Source organism: Triturus cristatus, chromosome 5_1 (assembly GCF_964204655.1).
Source record: "Triturus cristatus chromosome 5_1, aTriCri1.1, whole genome shotgun sequence".
Lineage (NCBI taxonomy): Eukaryota > Metazoa > Chordata > Amphibia > Caudata > Salamandridae > Triturus > Triturus cristatus.
This window is the reverse complement of record NC_140587.1, coordinates 4,621,931-4,640,443: the sequence shown is the minus strand read 5'-3', so window position 1 is coordinate 4,640,443 and position 18,513 is coordinate 4,621,931. Positions and strand designations below refer to the sequence as shown.

Sequence of the window (18,513 nt, the reverse complement as noted above, 5' to 3'; positions counted from 1 at the left end):
GAGTGAAAGGATGGATGGCTGAGTGAATGGGTGAATGGATGATGTAAAGCGAGGATGGATGGAGTAAAAAGGTGAATTGATGAGCAAAAATGGATGGAGGGATGGATAGATGGATGATTGAAAGGATGGATGTGATGAGGCCGAATTCCATATCCTTTATGAACTCAGGAATATGTGGCCGATTGTCTTTATTGCCTGCTAAGAAGTGTGGCAGGAAGAAAACAATTTACTAATTATACATGTATCTACCCGTCCAACACCTAAATGACTACCAACTCCGAATTTAGTTTTGTCGATTTATCGCATAGCCAGAAACAACACGATATAGACACACCTCAAGATTAATGTGTAGAGGTACATGAATACTAACACAGAGCCCAATATACGAATATAGTTCATACAGCACAATAGGCACAGAACAATAAATTCCAAAATCAGAAGACACCTGAGTATAGATACTGTTTCCGAAATCCTTTTTCATTTGTATTTCCGAATTAAAGAATAATCTGTCTCAACTCAATTTCCAAAATGGCATCCCTTCCTAGTTTTCCAAGGGGATTTCCCAAAAGGTGTCAGCACGTGTTGACTCCCTAAGTAGTACACTCACGTTAAATGGGTCAAGTAGCGTAAAGCTACAGAGCTCAATCTAAGATGCTCTCCTTTCTTTGTCCAAAGCAGAAGTCCTGCAAATCTGTCCCTGTGCCTAATAGAAAAATACAGAGTTACACCCCTAACGGGTCACATGGTACATCGTTCCGTGAACACCTCCTTTGAGTAACTTTCCACAAAGTCCAATTAACTTTACAGCTCTGTTCGCCGACCTTGGTTCCCAAGTTTCACCAGGCACGGAAGGTGTGCTCCCTTCTCTCTGTCCGAGCTCTTCAAAGGCATTCCTTTCCTCCCATGTATCTTCTTAAATCTGGAATAACGAGGTAAAATTCCTGTACCTGCAGTAGGGGTGAAAAGAAACACTCTACACACTTAAATTCTAATTAGCTCCTATCCCAAGAGCAGATGAGGAGAACTGAATTCAAGGAAACGACAGTTAAGCCTATAATTTGCTAACCCAAGAAAATGTTCTAATGTGCACTCGTTACACAGGCCTTTATATGAGTCTTATAAAAGTGAACATTTTTTTTTACCTATTAATCATCATACACGTGCATAGTTACATGATTTCTCTAAATACATGCGAAGATGCGACTTAATCTTGTAAATACGTCACAATTTCATTCTGCATTTTTCGATATAACGATATACAAACTTTGTTTTAATATGTACAAAGCGCAACCAAGCAATTGAATATATGCAGGTGCTGCTCGTACATGAAAATAATGCACCCCTACAATTTTAAGAGCGTCAAGCGCTCTATCAGATGGATGGATGGATCGATGGCCACCCTTCGCTTGCTTTTTGCCATAACCGCTTGGGTTCAAAATGGGGGGTGTTTTAATTTTCTGGCTACTCCCTTGGTCATTTGTACCATTTGGTGATGCTCGGGATGGTCTGGTAATTCTGATGTTGTTGTAGGTATTGACAGGCCTTACAGTAGTACGTGAGCCAATGCGTGATTTCCATGGGCTGCAGCCTCTTGCGCCACTCAAAGTAGCGCCGGTACTGCTCGTCATTAGCGTCTAGAAAGTGCAGGTAAGCGGCCAGCTCCTTAGCACTGGGGAAGTCGTTAACGTGGATGAAGGCATCGGAAGGAAGGAAGCGCTCATAGCTCTCCCTCGTAGGGCCGAGGACAACGGGCAATGTCCCAGAGAGCAGCGAGTTGTGCCAGACCTTCTCCGTGATGTAGTCTTCGTTCAGAGAGTTCTCGAAGGCCAGGTAGAACTTGTACTGGGAAAGAGTGGAGACAGTCTCGTTGGCGGGTAGGGGTTTGTTCCTACCTCCATACATATCAACCTTGAGATAGTTCTTGAGATCATTGTAATATGCCACCCTTGCCAGGGTTCCGTCCCAGTTACTGACCACCCAGGCCACCAGCTTGGTCTTCTTTGGTATGCTGAAATCGTGAGGACTGTTGGCTCTTTCGAGCCAGCCATAGGGCGTGAAGATGTCTGAGTCCCTCCTGTAGTTCAGCGTCAGATTGATAAGATTGTCCATGAAGTGAAGGTTGGGGCTGTGCCTCGGTGACTCCATGTTGAACCAGATCCAGCGCTGGTTCTGTGGCCTTGGCTCCTGGGGCATCGTGCTTCTGTAGTAGCAGACATCACGATGATGGAGAACCACGGCATCTGAACGGTTGTACAATTTCCGATCCAAAGTGAAGGTGCAACCAGAGATCCCATGGAGTTCTGCGCACTGGTCCAGTGGAAACCTCTCTCTACCGGGCCAGGTCCAGAGCAGTATGACCAGGTCATCCTTTGTGGTGTTTGTTCTGCCCCTGGGTGTTTCCACGCGGTCACTACCACCCCCGTAGTACATGTTTGGGGTCTCCACGTGTGTGCAGGTCTTATCTGGCCTGGCTTTGAAGGATCCTCGTAGACTGGCGAAGACCGAGAGGCTGGTCAGGAATGAGATGAGGATGTAAAACACGTAGCCCTTCCAGTACGACGCCATCTGTGTCTTGGACTCCATGTCAGTGGCTGAAGAGGAGAGAGAACAAGTTATCGGCTGACCTTGGAGAGAGTGAACTCAGTAGAAGACATTTCATTCATATTATGAAGTGATGCACAACAGTAAATTCTATAACAAAGAAACAGTTGAAGAAAATCAATGGAACAACATGGTATGAATTACAAAATAAACCTGTTATTAGTTATTACAAGTGTTCGAAAATATATGTAAAAGCTATGGGCCCGATTCACAGAATTAACTTAAGACAAAATCCTAAACTTACTACTTTTACTTTTACTTTTGGTATTCACAGAATGCACTTACTACTTTTGGTATTCACAGAATGCACTTACTACTTTTGGTATTAACAGAATAGATTTACGACTACTAACTTTACGTCCGCAGGGCTTCCGGCCGGTGGCGGAGATTTAGCCATGGCCGAAATGTCCATCTCCGGGCCGTAAGCTCCGCCTCTGGGCCAGATGCCCCGCCTCCGGGCAGGAAGCTCCGCCTCCGGGCCGGAATATCCAGCCCGAGTGCGGACCTAAAGTTAGTAGTCGTAAATCCATTCTGTGAATACCAAAAGTAGTAAGTGCATTCTGTGAATACCAAAAGTAGTAAGTGCATTCTGTGAATACCAAAAGTAGTAAGTTTAGGATTTTGTCTTAAGTTAATTCTGTGAATCGGGCCCAATGTTACTAAGATGCATGCCATCAAACAAACTCATACATGGTGAGTGATCATACATGACTGCTCAAACAGCTCACTCCACTATAGAGTGCCCTTTGTTGGAAAGCGGGCCTCAGGGAGTCGGAGAGACCACCCAGAGGGGCCCCCACACTGTACGAAGTAGCCGAGCGCTGCTGAGAAGCCTCCGGGGAGGTCCTTCTCCTATCACGTACTAGCACAGTAACACCACCACACAGGACTCAAGGAGGTTGGCTCAGACGAGCAATTCTTTATCAGCACTTAAAGGTTACGGGGTCAATATTTACAAGCAGGGGATCGAGGGATCCACAAGAAGTCTCAGTGTCTCTTACGAGGGAAAGGGGTAGCGGGACAGTCTGTAGCAGGAGCTTGGTATGAGGGTACCTGGGGCCCAGTTCTTATCCTCCAGCTGGAGGGCTTCCAGACCCCGGAGGGGTCGAGCCGCGACGGCGTCAGCAGGGCTCGGGCGTTCAGTTCGTGGAGAGCCGCGACCAGGTCAGCAGGGCTGTCAAGATGGTTTCTGCTCAGCTCGAGCCGCGACGTCGTCAGCAGGACTCCGAGGAAGGTTTCAGCGAGGTTTGGGCCGCGACAGCGTCGGCAGGGCCCCGATGTTCCGGGTGGCTTCAAGGGTCCAGCAAGAAGGGGCCGCGACGCAGTCTGCGGGGCTCGTGGTGGTTTCAGGCAAGAGTTCTTCTCCGTAGGGTCGGCCGCGATTCGATCAGCAGGGCTCTCGACTCCGGGATACAACTGCTGGTCTGTTGTGGGGTCGCCCCAGATATAGGTCTGGAGCCCTTTGATGTCCGGACCCTTGCGCCCGGGGGGCGGAGAGGCCGGGTTGGGAGCGGCCAGACGCCCAGCAGGAGAGGCGCCCGACCCAAGGGAGATGGAGGCCGATCGCACCTCGGTGTGTGGGGACGGTTGGGGGTCCCATCAATACGGCCCTCCGCCAGGGGCGATGAAGTGTTCACGTGGTACCCCCTGGCCAGTTCTTGGTGCCTCAATGTCTGGGCCTTGCTGGGGCCGAGGCCGGGCTGAGCGGGGTCATGTGGGCTGGTGTGCAGGGTCACGTGGCAGGCAACAAAATGGTGGAGCCCCAAGGTGTATGCGACCTCGTGCGGCTCGAAGGGGTGGCCCGTGGAGGCCAGGGCGGGGAACGGGCCCAATCCCAGGGAAGTCAGGACCACGCCCCGAGGCTGGGTCCAACAGGCGTCCCCCCCAGCCGAAGGCAGGGAGAGTCACCCATCTCCTTGGGGATTCTCCTCGTCAAGGCGGAAGAAGCGGGATAGGCCGTCGGCGTTGGCGTGGTCATTGCCGGGCCGGTGTTCAACAGAGAAGTCCATCCCTTGCAGGGCGATGGACCACCGCAGCAGCTTGGGATTCTCGCCTCTCATTTGCATTAACCACCGCAAGGGCCGGTGGTCGGTCTGGACCCGAAAGTGGGTACCGAAGAGATAGGGCCGAAGCTTCTTAAGGGCCCACACTACTGCGAAGGCCTCGCGCTCGATGGTGCTCCATCGTTGCTCCCGGGGCAGCAACCGTCGGCTGATGAAGGCCACTGGTCGGTCGAGCCCCTTCTCATCAACCTGAGACAGGACGGCCCCGATCCCATATTCGGAGGCGTCTGTCTGCACGATGAACAGGGGCAGTACACATCGCTGCCTTGAGAGTCTCGAAAGCGGATTGGCAGCGGGGAGTCCAGTGCACTTTCTTGGGCTGTTTCTTTGAGATGAGCTCCGTGAGAGGCCCAACAATGCACCCATAGTCCCGAATGAACCGCCGGTAGTATCCGGTGAGGCCCAGGAAGGCCCGGACAGCAGTCTGGGTAGTGGGGGGTTCCCAGGCCTGGATGGCATCGACTTTTGGCTGGAGGGGGGCCACCTGACCGCTCCACACCTGATGGCCCAGATAGGTCACCGATCCTTGGCCGATCTGGCATTTGCTGGCCTTAATTGTGAGTCCTGCCCCTTGGAGGGTGGCCAGGACTGCTTTGAGTTGACCCAGGTGCTCCGCCCAGTGGTTGCTGTACACGGCAATGTCGTCCAAATAGGCCGCGCTGAAGGCCTCGAGCCCGGCCAAAACCTTGTTTACGAGTCTCTGAAAGGTGGCCGGGGCGTTCTTCATGCCGAAGGGCATTACCCGAAAGTGGTAATGCCCATCAGGGGTGGAAAAGGCGGATCTTTCTTGGGCGCCGGAGGTGAGCTGGATCTGCCAGTACCCGGCGGTGAGGTCCAGCGTGCTCAGGTAGTGGGCGGACCCCAAGCGGTCGATGAGTTCGTCGGCCCGGGGTATAGGATGGGCGTCCGTCTTGGTCACAGCATTCAGAGCTCGGTAGTCTACACAAAATCGTAACTTCGGGGGATGGCCTGGTGCGGCAGCCTTCGGCACCAGGACGACAGGGCTGGCCCACGGGCTGTCGGAGGGCTCGATGACCCCGAGGGCCAACATCTTCGCTACTTCGGCCTGGATGCATGCCCGCACTCGGTCGGGTACCCTGTAGGCTCGGTGTCGTACGGGGGGACTGTCCCCGGTGTCGACGTCGTGGACGCACCAGTGGGTCACCCCGGGGTGAGGGAGAAGAGGGCTGCGTATTCCTGCAGTAGTCGTTGACAGTCGCTGCGCTGCTCCGGGGTCAGGAAGGAAGCGAGTCGGACACCCTTGATGGATCCGTCATGGACGCCGTTCTGCAGGAGGTCGGGTAGGGGCTCGGAGTCGTCCTCGCCCCCCTCGTCGGTCGCCAGTAGCAGGCTCAGCTCGGTCCGGGCAAAGTGGGGTTTGAGCCGGTTAGCGTGTAGAACCCGGAGGGGGTTCCGGGGAGACTCCAGGTCGACTAGGTAGGTGACGGGGCTCTTCTTCTCCACCACCTTGAAGGGCCCGGTCCACTTCTCCTGGAGGGCGCAGGGCTCAACAGGAGCCATGACCCAGACCTGCTGGCCTGGCTCAAACTCGATGGTGGAGGTGTTCCGATCGTACCACCGCTTCATATCCTCCTGGCTGGCCTCGAGGTTGGCTTCGGCCAGGGCTCGGAACTTGCGGGTCTGGTTTTGGAGGGTCAGGAGGTATCGGTAGACGTCAGGCGGGGCATCTCGGAGCTTCGTCTCCCAACCTTCCTTGACCAGGCTGAGGGGTCCGCGGACCAGATGCCCATACAATAGTTCAAACGGGCTGAACCCCAGGGACTTCTGCGGGACCTCCCGATAGGCGAACAGGAGGCATGGCAGCAGGACATCCCATCTCCGCCGGAGGGGCTCCTCCAGGCCCTGAATCATCCCTTTTAGGGTTCTGTTAAAGCGCTCGACCAGCCCGTTCCCCTGAGGGTGATAGGGGGTGGTGAATTTGTACGTGACCCCGCACTGCTGCCACAGGGACCGCATGTATTTGGAGATGAAATTGGTGCCCCGGTCGCTCACCACTTCGCGGGGAAATCCTACTCGCGAGAAGATCCCCATTAAGGCCCGGCCCACCACGGGGGCAGTCACAGTTCTCAGCGGGACAGCCTCAGGGTACCTGGTGGCGTGGTCCACGAGGACCAGGATGAAGCGGTGGCCCAGGGAGGTCCGGGGGTCCAGGGGCCCTACAATGTCTATCCCGACCCGTTCGAACGGGGTGCTGACTGCGGGAAAGGGCTGGAGGGGGGCCTTGACCCGACCCCCCCCGTCTTCCCGCTGGCCTGGCAGGTCTGGCAGGACCGGCAGTGATTGTCCACGTCCCTCCGCATCCGGGGCCAGTAGAAGTGGGTCACCAGGCGGCTGTAGGTCTTGTCCTGCCCCAGGTGTCCGGCGAGAGGTACATCATGGGCCAGGTTGAGGAGAAACTCCCTGAATCGGAGGGGGACTACGAGCACGCGACTGGCCCCTAGTTCGGCACTCTTTTGTTCACTATACAGCAGGCCCTCGGCCCAATAGACCCAGTGTGTTCCGGTCTGGTCACCGCTGGCCTGCGTGGACGCCTGCTGTCGGACCCCTTCGAGAGAGGGGCAGATCTTCTGTTCCTGCTGGAACTGCTCTCGGGTGGGGCCCCCGTCGTGGCGCCATTGGGCAAGTTCTGGGAGGGCTTCGAGCGAGGCGATCTCGTCAGGGGATGGTTCGGTGTCGGTTTCCACCTCTCCCTCACTGGAGGCGGGGGGTGGTGCGAGCCTCGCGGCCTCGGTGGGGTCGGAGGCCGTGGTCGAGTGGGGGGCCTGGGCGGCCATGGATCTGGTGGTGGGGCAGGCCCATTCGGATAGTCCCAACATCCGGAGGTGTTCTCGCCGCTCCACGTGAGCCCAGGGAGAACTCTCCAGGTCGTTCCCCAGGAGACAGTCCACGGGAGCGTCGTCGCGGACAGCCACTTTTAGCAGGCCCGTCACCCCTCCCCATTCGAAGGGGACCAGGGCCATCTGGCACAGGCTCTCGCAGTTGTCGGCAGTTCGGACGGGGCACAGCACGTTGGGTAGGATTTATTCGGGGGTCACCAGGTGGCAGCGGACAGCAGTGACACTGGCTCCGGTGTCGCGGAGGGCTTCGGTCGGTCGCCCATTGATGGTGACCCACTGCTGGTATTTCTGGGTGTTGCTCGGGATGGGTGTGCGGGGCACCATTTCTCGGCTGCCCACTCAGACCAGGGACATGGCCGCGGGCTCCCACTCAGTGGTCCCTCTGTCGAGGGGTTCTTCCTCCTCTTCTCCTTCCCCCAGGGCGGCAGCTGCCAGCTGTCGGGGCGGGGGCCCGCTGGCTCCACTTCTTCGGTTCAGGGGGCAGGCCGGGTCGCTGGCATAGTGTCCAGTTTGCTGACAGCCGTAGCAGGTTATTGGCGGCCGGGGTCCGGTTCTGGCTGGTGCCGCTCCCCGCCGTGCTAGGCTCGGGGAGAGGTGTTGCTGAGGCGGCCCTCGAGGCGGGCTCCGGGGAGGCCCGGCGGGGATGTCCCGGTTCCGATTCGACCCTCCTCCTCAGCCGCGCTGGCGGGGGGGCCCGGTGGGGTTCCTCTGGTACTCCCCCATCGGGTTCCGGGGGACTCGGGTGTTGACCCATCGATCGGCCTCGGCGGCTAGTTTTCACAGCTCGGTCAGTTTGCTGTCGAGGAGATGTTGTCTTAGTTCCACGAAGCAATTGTTGGAGAGGTGTTCCCAAATGATGAGGTCGACCAGTTGACCGTAGGTGGTGACCTTGCTACCCTTGATCCACCCTTCTAGGGCCCGGCTGAAGAAGTCCACATACTCCACCCACGTCGTACCGGGGATTTTTCTGCAGTCTCTGAACCGCTGGCAGTACATTTCCGCTGTTAGTCCGTAGCGGGTGAGCAGGGCCTCCTTCATGTGGTCGTAGGAGGTCATCACGTCTTCGGGTAGCTGGAGCAGGGTGTCTCGGCTTTCGCTAAGGAACCGACCCCACAGGCCGGCACCCCAGTCCTTTCGGGGCACCCGATGGGAGGTCATGGCCACCTCGTACGCCTTGAACCACTGTTGGATGTCATCATTTTTATAGTATTCCTTGACGGAAATCTTTAGGGATATGTACCTTGGCTTCGGTGGGCGGTAGAGTGTCTCTATTGCTGGGGGTGCCGGTTGCCCCCTTCTGTGCCTTTAGCTCGAGCTCCTTGAGACCCCGCTCGTGCTCAAGGGTCAGTCTTTTCTCTTCCAATTCCCGGTGCCGCCTTTTCTCCTCTATTTCTTCCTGTAGCCGTAGCTGCTCTATGGCCATTTTTTTATCAGCCAGCTGGAGTTCGCCGTCCAGCCGTAGTCGTGCGAGCTCTAGTTCGTGGATCCGGACCCTCTCCCGCTCTCGTATTTCCTCTGCGGAGAGGCCGGTCTCCAGGCTGTTTCTCCCTCCGGTTGCCGGGGTCGGTGCGGGTAGTGCAGCTGCATTCAGGGGCAGGGGACCTTCACTCTGGGAGGAACCTGCCTCGGCTTCTAGCCAGGTCTTCAGGGCTTTCTGCATCTCTTCCTTGGTACCTAGGCTGGTGGTTGTAATGCCCTTGGCCTTGCAGAATTGTTTCAGCTCTTTGTGCGTATATTCCTCCAGCCGTTCTGGCTGGAATTCCGTGGTCGCGGTGTTTTCTTGATTGCTCATGTTTTCCGTTTGTCTGGATGGGTAGCGAGTGGGTTACTTGCTCGTACGTACTGCGTTCGGCTCGGATCCCGTCGCTGGCCACCAAATGTTGGAAGGCGGGCCTCGGGGGAGTACGCTAGACCACCCAGAGGGGCCCCCCCACGCTGCACGAAGTAGCCGAGCGCTGCTGAGAAGCCTCCTAGGAGAGGTCTTCCTCCTGTATAGTATGAGCACAGTAACACCACCACACAGGACTCGAGGAGGATTATCAAGACAGGCAATTCTTTATCAGTACTCGAGCAGTTATAGTTTCAATATTTACAAGGGAAGGATCGAGGGATCCACAAAAGTCTCAATGTCTCTAAAAGGGAAGGGATAGTGGTGCAGTCTTTAGCAGTAGCTTGGTACGAGGGTACCTGGGGCCCAGTTCTTATCCTCAGCTGGTGGGCCTCCGAATCTCGGAGTGGTCGAGCCGCGACGAAGTCAGCAGGGCTCGCAAGATGGTTTCTGTTCAGCTCGAGCCGCGACGACGTCAGCAGGGCTCCGAGGGAGGTTTCAGCTTGGTTGGGCCGCGACAGCGTCAGCAGGGCCCCGATGTTCCGGGAAGTTCCAAGGTCTCAACAAGATGGAGCCGCGACGCAGTCTGCAGGGCTCGTGGTAGTTCCTCAAGCAAGAGTTCTTCCGTAGGGTCAGCCGCGAGTCACTCAGCAGGCTCTCGACTCCGGGATACAACTGCTGGTTTGTTGCGAGGTCGCCCCAGATATCGGTCTGGTGCCCTTTGATGTCCGGACCCTTGCGCCCGGGGGGGGCGGAGAGGCCGAGTTGGGAGCGGCCAGACGTCCAGCAGGAGAGGCGCCAGGCCCAAGAGAGCTGTAGGGCGATCACACCTAGGTGTGGGAGGACAGTTGGGGGTCCCATCGATGCTGTCCTCCGCCGGGAGCGGTGAAGTGTTCATGTGGTACCCCCTGGCCAGTTCTTGGTGCCTCGATGTCGGGGCTTCGCTGGGGCCGAGGCCGGGTTGAGCGGGGTTACGTAGGCTGGCGCACAGAGTCATGTGGATGCCAACAAGATGGCGGAGCCCCGAGGGGTATGCAACCTCGTGCGGCTCGGGATGAGGGGTCTCTGTGCAGCTCGGAAGGGTGGCCCGTGAAGGCCGGGGCAGGGAACGGGCACAATCCAAAGGGGTACGGACCACGCTACTAGGCCGGGTCCAACCGGCGGCTTCGGTCTACCGGATATGTATCTATACTATTTGATTGCTCAATGTGCGCACGCCTACGCCTGGTATCATCCTGACGCACGGATTCCGTTTCTTCGACCGGAGGCGGATTTCGTTCTCCCGGGTCGCTTGTCGGCAGTGTTACCCAAGGGGGTTCCCCGGAGCCCAGTGGATATCCAAACGGTATCCACCACCAGTTGGGCCTGGGGTCGCCTGGCTCGTTATTTAGCCTGGCCTCGCCTGTATTCCTCTTCGCTCCCACTTCCTAACCCTGGGCTGCTGCCAGGTACGGGAGAACTCATTGTACAGCGTACTTTAAATAAGTTTAACATTACTAAGATTGGAGATTTATATCCTGGCGGGCACATCTTCTCGATGACGGAGGAGGCGCGCTTTAGCGAGGCCACGTTCATGGACAGGTTTGTCCTGCGCCGGCTTTATTGCGCGGCGCGGTCGGAGATAGCGGGATTCCCTCTCGAACCAGAGTCCTTTGAGCCCCTCACCCTCCTCATTGATAACGACACTGGAGCTCATATGGTTTCGAAACTTTATAAGTCATGCGCAGCGCTGGTTCCTTGTGCGGATATCCGACTGCGGGCGGCTTGGGAGGCGGACTTGGGTAGGCCTATCACGGACGAGCAGTGGACCGCTTGTTGCAAAGTCACTAACACGATATCCCTCAATAGTCGCCACAAGCTCCTCCATTACAAATTCCTTCGCCGCTACTACATGACCCCTGATAGACTCCACGCCATTGATCCCTCTCGACCTCACACATGCTGGAAATGCGCTGCACCACACGCTGATTTTGCACACTTGTCATGGACTTGCCCCAGACTGCAATCATACTGGACTCAGGTACACGAGATCCTGGGCGCTATGCTAGGGCTCACGTTGGTTCCTATACCCGAGGTGGCGCTGTTAGGCTATACTGTAAATTTCCCCAAGACTTTCCCGAAGGCTTGCCTCTCTAGGCCTCCTGCTTGCTAAGCGGGAGGTTGCTAAGCGCTGGGGGGATCGCATGGCCCCCACAGTTGGTGCGTGGCTCACTTCCATAGCATTCTGCAGCACAAACAGCGAGATCTACTCTAGTCTTCTCCCTACGGTGGCGCGGCCCAAAGATATCTGGGGCCCGTATAAGACATATATTGCTACCCTGCCAAGCTCTTCCCCACCACACTCCAGCTCCGGCATAGTGCCCATGGGAGTGGGGTAAACCGCGCAGCGCCAGGGTTATGATTGTGTGGGGGTCGTGAACCTGTCAGGACGTTTGGTCCTCATTACTGTTTGTGATGGGATGCTGGTCTCTATGGGCGTGGGCGAGTCAGGGGGTGTGGGGCAAAATCTAAGATGCCTGTTGAGACTGCATGTTGAGCCCTGTGGCGGAAGGTTGCCCTTTTTATTGAACTTAGGCGGCTGGGAGTGTTGGGGCGGTTACGGGGGGCCACTGATCCGATGCCATTATTAGATGCTGTTGCTGATTTGTGGGCCAGAAGTGTCGTACTGTATCTTACCACTGGTTCTTTCTTGAACATACAGCCATTGTCTTTGTATTGTTTTGTTTTTTCAAAACTAAATAAAGCTTTAAAAAAAATAAAAAAATAAAAATATCTATGAGGCCATGGAGAGTCACGCAGGGTGGCTTTGCACTGCCTTGTCTTACTCCATATCTATGAGGCCACGGAGAGTCATGCAGGGTGGCTTTGCACTGCCTTGTCTTACTCCATATCTATGAGGCCATGGAGGGTCACGCAGGGTGGCTTTGCACTGCCTTGTCTTACTCCATATCTATGAGGCCACGGAGGGTCACGCAGCGCTTTGCACTGCCTTGTCTTACTCCATATCTATGAGGCCACAGAGGGTCACGCAGGATGGCTTTGCACTGCCTTGTCTTACTCCATATCTATGAGGCCATGGAGAGTCACGCAGGGTGGCTTTGCACTGCCTTGTCTTACTCCATATCTATGAGGCCATGGAGGGTCACGCAGCGCTTTGCACTGCCTTGTCTTACTCCATATCTATCAGGCCACGGAGGGTCACGCAGGGTGGCTTTGCACTGCCTCGCCTTACTCCATATCTATGAGGCCACGGAGGGTCACGCAGGGTGGCTTTGCACTGCCTTGTCTTACTCCATATCTATGAGGCCACGGAGGGTCACGCAGCGCTTTGCACTGCCTTGTCTTACTCCATATCTATGAGGCCATGGAGGGTCACGCAGGGTGGCTTTGCACTGCCTTGTCTTACTCCATATCTATGAGGCCACAGAGGGTCACGCAGGATGGCTTTGCACTGCCTTGTCGTACTCCATATCTATGAGGCCACGGAGAGTCACGCAGCGCTTTGCACTTCCTTGTCTTACTCCATATCTATGAGGCCATGGAGGGTCACGCAGGGTTGCTTAGCACTGCCTTGTCTTACTCCATATCTATGAGGCCACGGAGGGTCACGCAGGATGACTTTGCACTGCCTTGTCTTACTCCATATCTATGAGGCCACGGAGGGTCACGCAGGATGGCTTTGCACTGCCTTGTCTTACTCCATATCTATGAGGCCACGGAGGGTCACGCAGGGTGGCTTTGCACTGCCTTGTCTTACTCCATATCTATGAGGCCACGGAGGGTCACGCAGGATGGCTTTGCACTGCCTTGTCTTACTCCATATCTATGAGGCCACGGAGGGTCACCCAGGATGGCTTTGCACTGCCTTGTCTTACTCCATATCTATGAGGCCACGGAGAGTCACGCAGCGCTTTGCACTTCTTTGTCTTACTCCATATCTATGAGGCCATGGAGAGTCACGCAGGGTGGCTTTGCACTGCCTTGTCTTACTCCATATCTATGAGGCCACGGAGGGTCACGCAGGGTGGCTTTGCACTGCCTTCTCTTACTCCACATCTATGAGGCCACGAGGGTCACGCAGGGTGGCTTTGCACTGCCTTGTCTTACTCCATATCTATGAGGCCATGGAGGGTCACGCAGCGCTTTGCACTGCCTTGTCTTACTCCATATCTATGAGGCGTTGCGTGACCCCATAAATATAATGTTTTAATTTGTGCCTCGAAGCATCACAAAAGTGACGCTCCAGCAGCGCAAATGTGCCGCAGGTGCACAATTAGCCCCTAAATAACCAAGCAAAGATATGGAACAGAAGCATCCATAACACCAGCCTTTCCAGCATGGAAACCAAGGTCTCTGTGATGCTAGGGACCCTCCCGTCACTTTGGCCATTAAAGGACTGTGATGTTGGAGGCTCCACTGAAACTACAAACACAGAACCCAATAAACCAGGAGAGGGCGATCTAAAGAAATGACATTTAAAGCAAACATGTGAGGGCGCTGGAATAGCAAAGCCTTTAGACACCCAGTGAACAAACTTTAAGTTAACAAAAAGCTCATCGTCAAGGCAAAATCAAACCCTTGAGGACAAAGAGGATCATGGCAAAAACACAAGAAAGTTTTTTCCTTCAACGGAAAATGTAAAAAGATCAGATTCAATGTATCGATCGACCAATTAAATGAATGCTCTTAGCATCACCTCTGCACATTGAGCTTCAGTAGTCTCAATCAATCAAACAGGATTTATAAAGCGCAGCTACTCACCCTTGAGGGTCTCCAGGCGTTGAGTTTGATCTGACTTCAATCTGTTACACAAATGGACCAGAATAAGATCATGTAAGACGTCAATCATGCTGCTCCCTTCACCAATCCTATTCCTGCCAAGATTGACGAAGGCCCTGGCTTGTCCCATCTCCGTTGCTGACCAGTCTGATCTATACTTCCCTGACGCTTGGCAGAGAGCTGGTCGGCCTCAGAGGTGGTCTCTAGACATGAGCCTAAAGACCTGACCAACTCCTGCTCTGATCCAATCTTCTGCCCTGCCTCGATCCCTCCCTGTCAGTCTCTACCCATATGGGTGGTATTGCTGCCTCCTGGGTTTACTACCTTCAGATGTTGAGGGGAAATATCCTCTGTGCACCCTCCCCTCGAAGAATCACAGTACAGGCTCTGGCCACCTCCTCTTTCGATTACACTGAGCCCCTTGCTCCGCCCTAGCATCACTTGTTGTGACTCTCCGGCGGCGCAAGTCACAAAGTCATATCTGAGGCCATGCAAAGCCACTATGAGTGGCTTTGTGTCACCTCATAGACATGGAGTAAGGCAAGGCCGCGCAAATTGCTTTGTTGCTGTACTCAGTGCTCGCGAGACGTTCCGTGTGTGTTGTGGTGGGTTTTCCCACACAACTCCCATGGATTTTGATGCTGCCCCAAATTCATAACACCGTGTAAACCCGGCGATGCACCAAATCCTCACGCCTCCTGAAGTGAGGAGCAATATGGAGAAATAACTTTATTTCTCCTCATTATTTCCTCTTTCTATGTGTACTGCATTTGTGCAGCACAGCAAGTTGCCTTGCTGCGCTGCCCTATGTCAAAATGCCATAGATGAGACCCTACGTTTCTGTACCTGGACAAGTTAATGTTCAGTTCTAGACAATCAGATCACATCTCCCAACAATAATTACTCTAAACTGGCCCCATCGAGGCAAGGAGCCTTTCCAAGCTTCCCTACCTGGAGTGAGTGGGTGAGGTGGCATTTATAAAGCGCACGGCTAGCCATGGGCATCCTAGATCCGAGAAGTGGGAGAGGCTTCTGAGACTCAACTGGGGAAAAGCCAGGTTTGCAACAGCTTGCGAAAGGCCAGGTGATTGGTCTCTCTTCGTAACTGAAGCGGAAGAGAGTTCCAAAGTTTGGCAGCGTTATAGGAGAAGAGCCGACCTCTGCTTCTGGCTCTCTTGATCCTTGGTACAGAGGCCAAGTGTAGTTCTTCTGAGCGTAGAGGCCTGTTGGCCTGGTAAGGCTTGGCCAGGGGGGAGATGATCTTAGGTCCATTCCCTCCAAGCAATCTGTGGGTAATACAAAGGGCTATGAAATGGACTCTCTTCCGGATGGGCAGCCAGTGTAGAGCTTTCATGGCAGGTTTGGCAGACTGTCGGTAGGGAGTTCCCATAAGAATTCTTGCCGCACAGTTCTGGATCATTTGAAGTTTGGAGAAGACTGCACCTGGGGCACCCAGGTACAGTACATTGCTAAAGTCCTGGCGTGACAAGATAAGCGCTTGGACTGCAAGTTTCTTAGCTTGAAAAGAAAGCAGTGGGAGTACTTTGTGCAGCATTCTTAGAATGCCAAAGCAGGCGGCGACTACCTTTCTGGTTTGGACTTTAAGACTAAGGTCTGAGTCCAGCCAGAACCCCAGACTTTTTATATTGGACTTGGGGAAGGGTGCTGATCCCATTGAAGCTTGCCACATCAGATTTGGTCTAAAAAGTGACGGGTTACCCAGGAGCATAAGCGCCGTCTTGTCGCCATTCAGCTTCAGGTAGGAGTGGTTCATCCATTTGGCCACTTCTTCCAGGCAGATACAGAGGCAGGTGGAGGACATATCTGAGTAGTTAAGTGAAACCACCAGCTGAGTATCGTCAGCCTATGTTACGATATTCACTCCATAGGGCTGTATGATTTCTGCTAGTGGAGCCATGTAGGCATTAAAACGCATTGGGCTCAGGGAGGAGCCCTGTGGGACTCCACAAAGGAGGGGCCAAGGTTTGGAAGTAGTTTTACCCTCAAATACCTGGAAGGAACGCCCTTTCAGGAATGATATCAGCCAGGTTAGGGCTGTTCCGGACACACCCAAGTTTTTGAGTCACTTGATCAAGATACGGTGATTAACCGTATCAAAGGCCGCACTCAGATCCAAAAGGATCACAGCAGACGAACCTGCTGAATCAAGAATTGTTCTCGATTCTTCCATGACGGCCAGGAGAGCTGTCTCCGTGCCGTGGTGAGGGTGAAATCCCGTTTGGGTTGGGTGAAGAAGGTGGTTGGATTCTAGGTAGGTGGAGAGTGTGGTGTTTTCATGTTTCTCCAAGATATTGCTGATTCCCGGGAGGAGAGAGATAGGACGATAATTGGCCAAACAGTCTGAGTCCAGGGTAGGCTTCTTCAAGAGAGCTATGACCGTGGCTTTTTTCCAGGAGGGGGGGACTACTCCGGATGAGATCGATGAGTTAATCACGTCTAGAATGACCGGGCCAATTGTCTCTGTCACCTGTTTGAGAATCCTAAGCGGAGCAGGGTCATTGGGTGACCCGCTTTTTACTCGGATAGCTGCGGTACGAAAACAGTCATAGTCCATTGTGGGAAATGCTATTAAGCAGGTATCCTTGTCCCCTGTATATAACTTGTCATAGTGGGGGAGATTGGGATCTTTGGTGGAAGGGAAAGATCCATAGATGGTCTAAATTTTATTATGAAAAAATTCCACCATTTCATGACAGCGTTGGTCTGAGATTGCGGCGGAGACAGGGAGAGAAGGGAGTATAAGGCGGTACACAAGGGATCAGCTAACTACACCAAGCTATCACCTCAGGATGTTCCCGTTCACTCAGAAGTACTGTGTCTGGAAACACAATCCTGTAAAACTTACGAGAGACTGACCCAGGTGTTTCAGGCTGTGTTCCCAAAATGTGGCCTCCATGTGAGCTACTCACTGACCCCCTCTGGCCTTGTAAGCTGCACTGTAACAGCCCACCTGCTGTGCAATGAGGTCTTTAGGACTGGGGTTTGTTTGATATTCTACTCTCTCTTCTCTTCCCGGCAGACTACCTACTTTATATTACCTGCTATTTGACCAGCAGGACACTTCTCTTTACACATCTGGGGCCCGATTCACAGAACTAACTTAAGACAAAATCTGAAACTTACTACCATTTTGGTATTCACAGAAGGCACTTACTCATTTCGGTATTCACAGAAGTTAGGAGTCCTAACTTTAGGACTCCTAAATCCCTTCTGTGAATACCGAAAGTCTTAAAGTTAGGATTTTTCTTAGTTTAGGAGTAGTAAAGTTAGGACTCCTAACTTTACTACTCTTAAACTGAGAAAAATCCTAACTTTACGACTTTCGTTATTCACAGAAGGCATTTAGGAGTCCTAAAGTTAGCAGTCCTAACTTTACTACTCCTAAACTGAGAAAAATCCTAACTTTAAGACTTTCGGTATTCGCAGAAGGCATTTAGGAGTCCTAAAGTTAGGACTCCGAACTTCTGTGAATACCGAAATGAGTAAGTGCCTTCTGTGAATACCAAAATGAGTAAGTGCCTTCTGTGAATACCAAAATGGTAGTAAGTTTAGGATTTTGTCTTAAATTAGTTCTGTGAATCGGGCCCCCGGAGTCTTTCCTAGTGTCCCATATTCACTCATCCTTGTTCTTGCCATGGGTTGTCGACAGATGTAAACATCTGCATCGTCTGCTCTCACCCTCCAGACTTTATTTGGGTTGTAGATAGGTGTAAACATCTGCGTCATCTGTCCTCACCCTACAGACTTTATTTGGGTTGTAGACAGGTGTAAACATCTGCGTTGTTGTTAGAACTAGGGTTCTCCAGTTGGCAGAGGTAGGGACCTTTGTCCAAGTAGGGACCCTTCTTCTTAGACAGGGTAAGGGAGTTATAACCCCTGCTTATCCCCTTGGTAGCTTTGCACGAGCAGTTAGGCTTGTCTCAGAGGCAGTGTATAAAGCATTTACACAGAACCAACAGTAATGCAGTGAAAACACGACAAAAGGACACCACACCAGTTAAGAAAAATAGCCAATATTTTATATAAACAAGACCAAACGATTAAAGTCCACAATACAGTCTTAAAAGTATTAAATACTCAAAAATAGGCTTGAAATACAGTTCTGTGAAGTCAATAGCTCCTCTCGGGCTATCACGGCGTTGTGAACAACAAATCCAAACAGTTCTGGCTGACTGCAGCATTGCGGGCCAACTACGGTGTCGGGAAGACCCGCAAAACAGTACCTTTAAAATTGCAGGGCGTTGGCGACCTCTCGATGAGCCCCAAACAGCCGGTGTCCGCAGGCGTCGGTTCCGGAGGTCGGTGCAGGAATCGTTGAGCCCTTGAAATCACATGCGTTGCAGATTAAACTCCACTCATTTGA

General features: G+C 53.4%; 1 protein-coding gene across 3 annotated transcripts in view; it reads right to left on the bottom strand.

Moving 5' to 3' along the window:
* Positions 1-282: 282 nt before the first annotated feature.
* Positions 283-18,513, bottom strand: part of LOC146829918 (4-galactosyl-N-acetylglucosaminide 3-alpha-L-fucosyltransferase FUT6-like) — a 214,921-nt gene continuing 196,690 nt past the window's right edge. For all 3 annotated transcript variants that reach the window (XM_085604190.1, XM_085604189.1, XM_085604188.1), the window contains one exon: positions 283-2,591. In XM_085604190.1, coding sequence (XP_085460316.1) covers positions 1,474-2,591 — 1,118 coding nt within the window. In that variant the 3' untranslated portion in view covers positions 283-1,473. The remainder of the gene's footprint in view (positions 2,592-18,513) is intronic.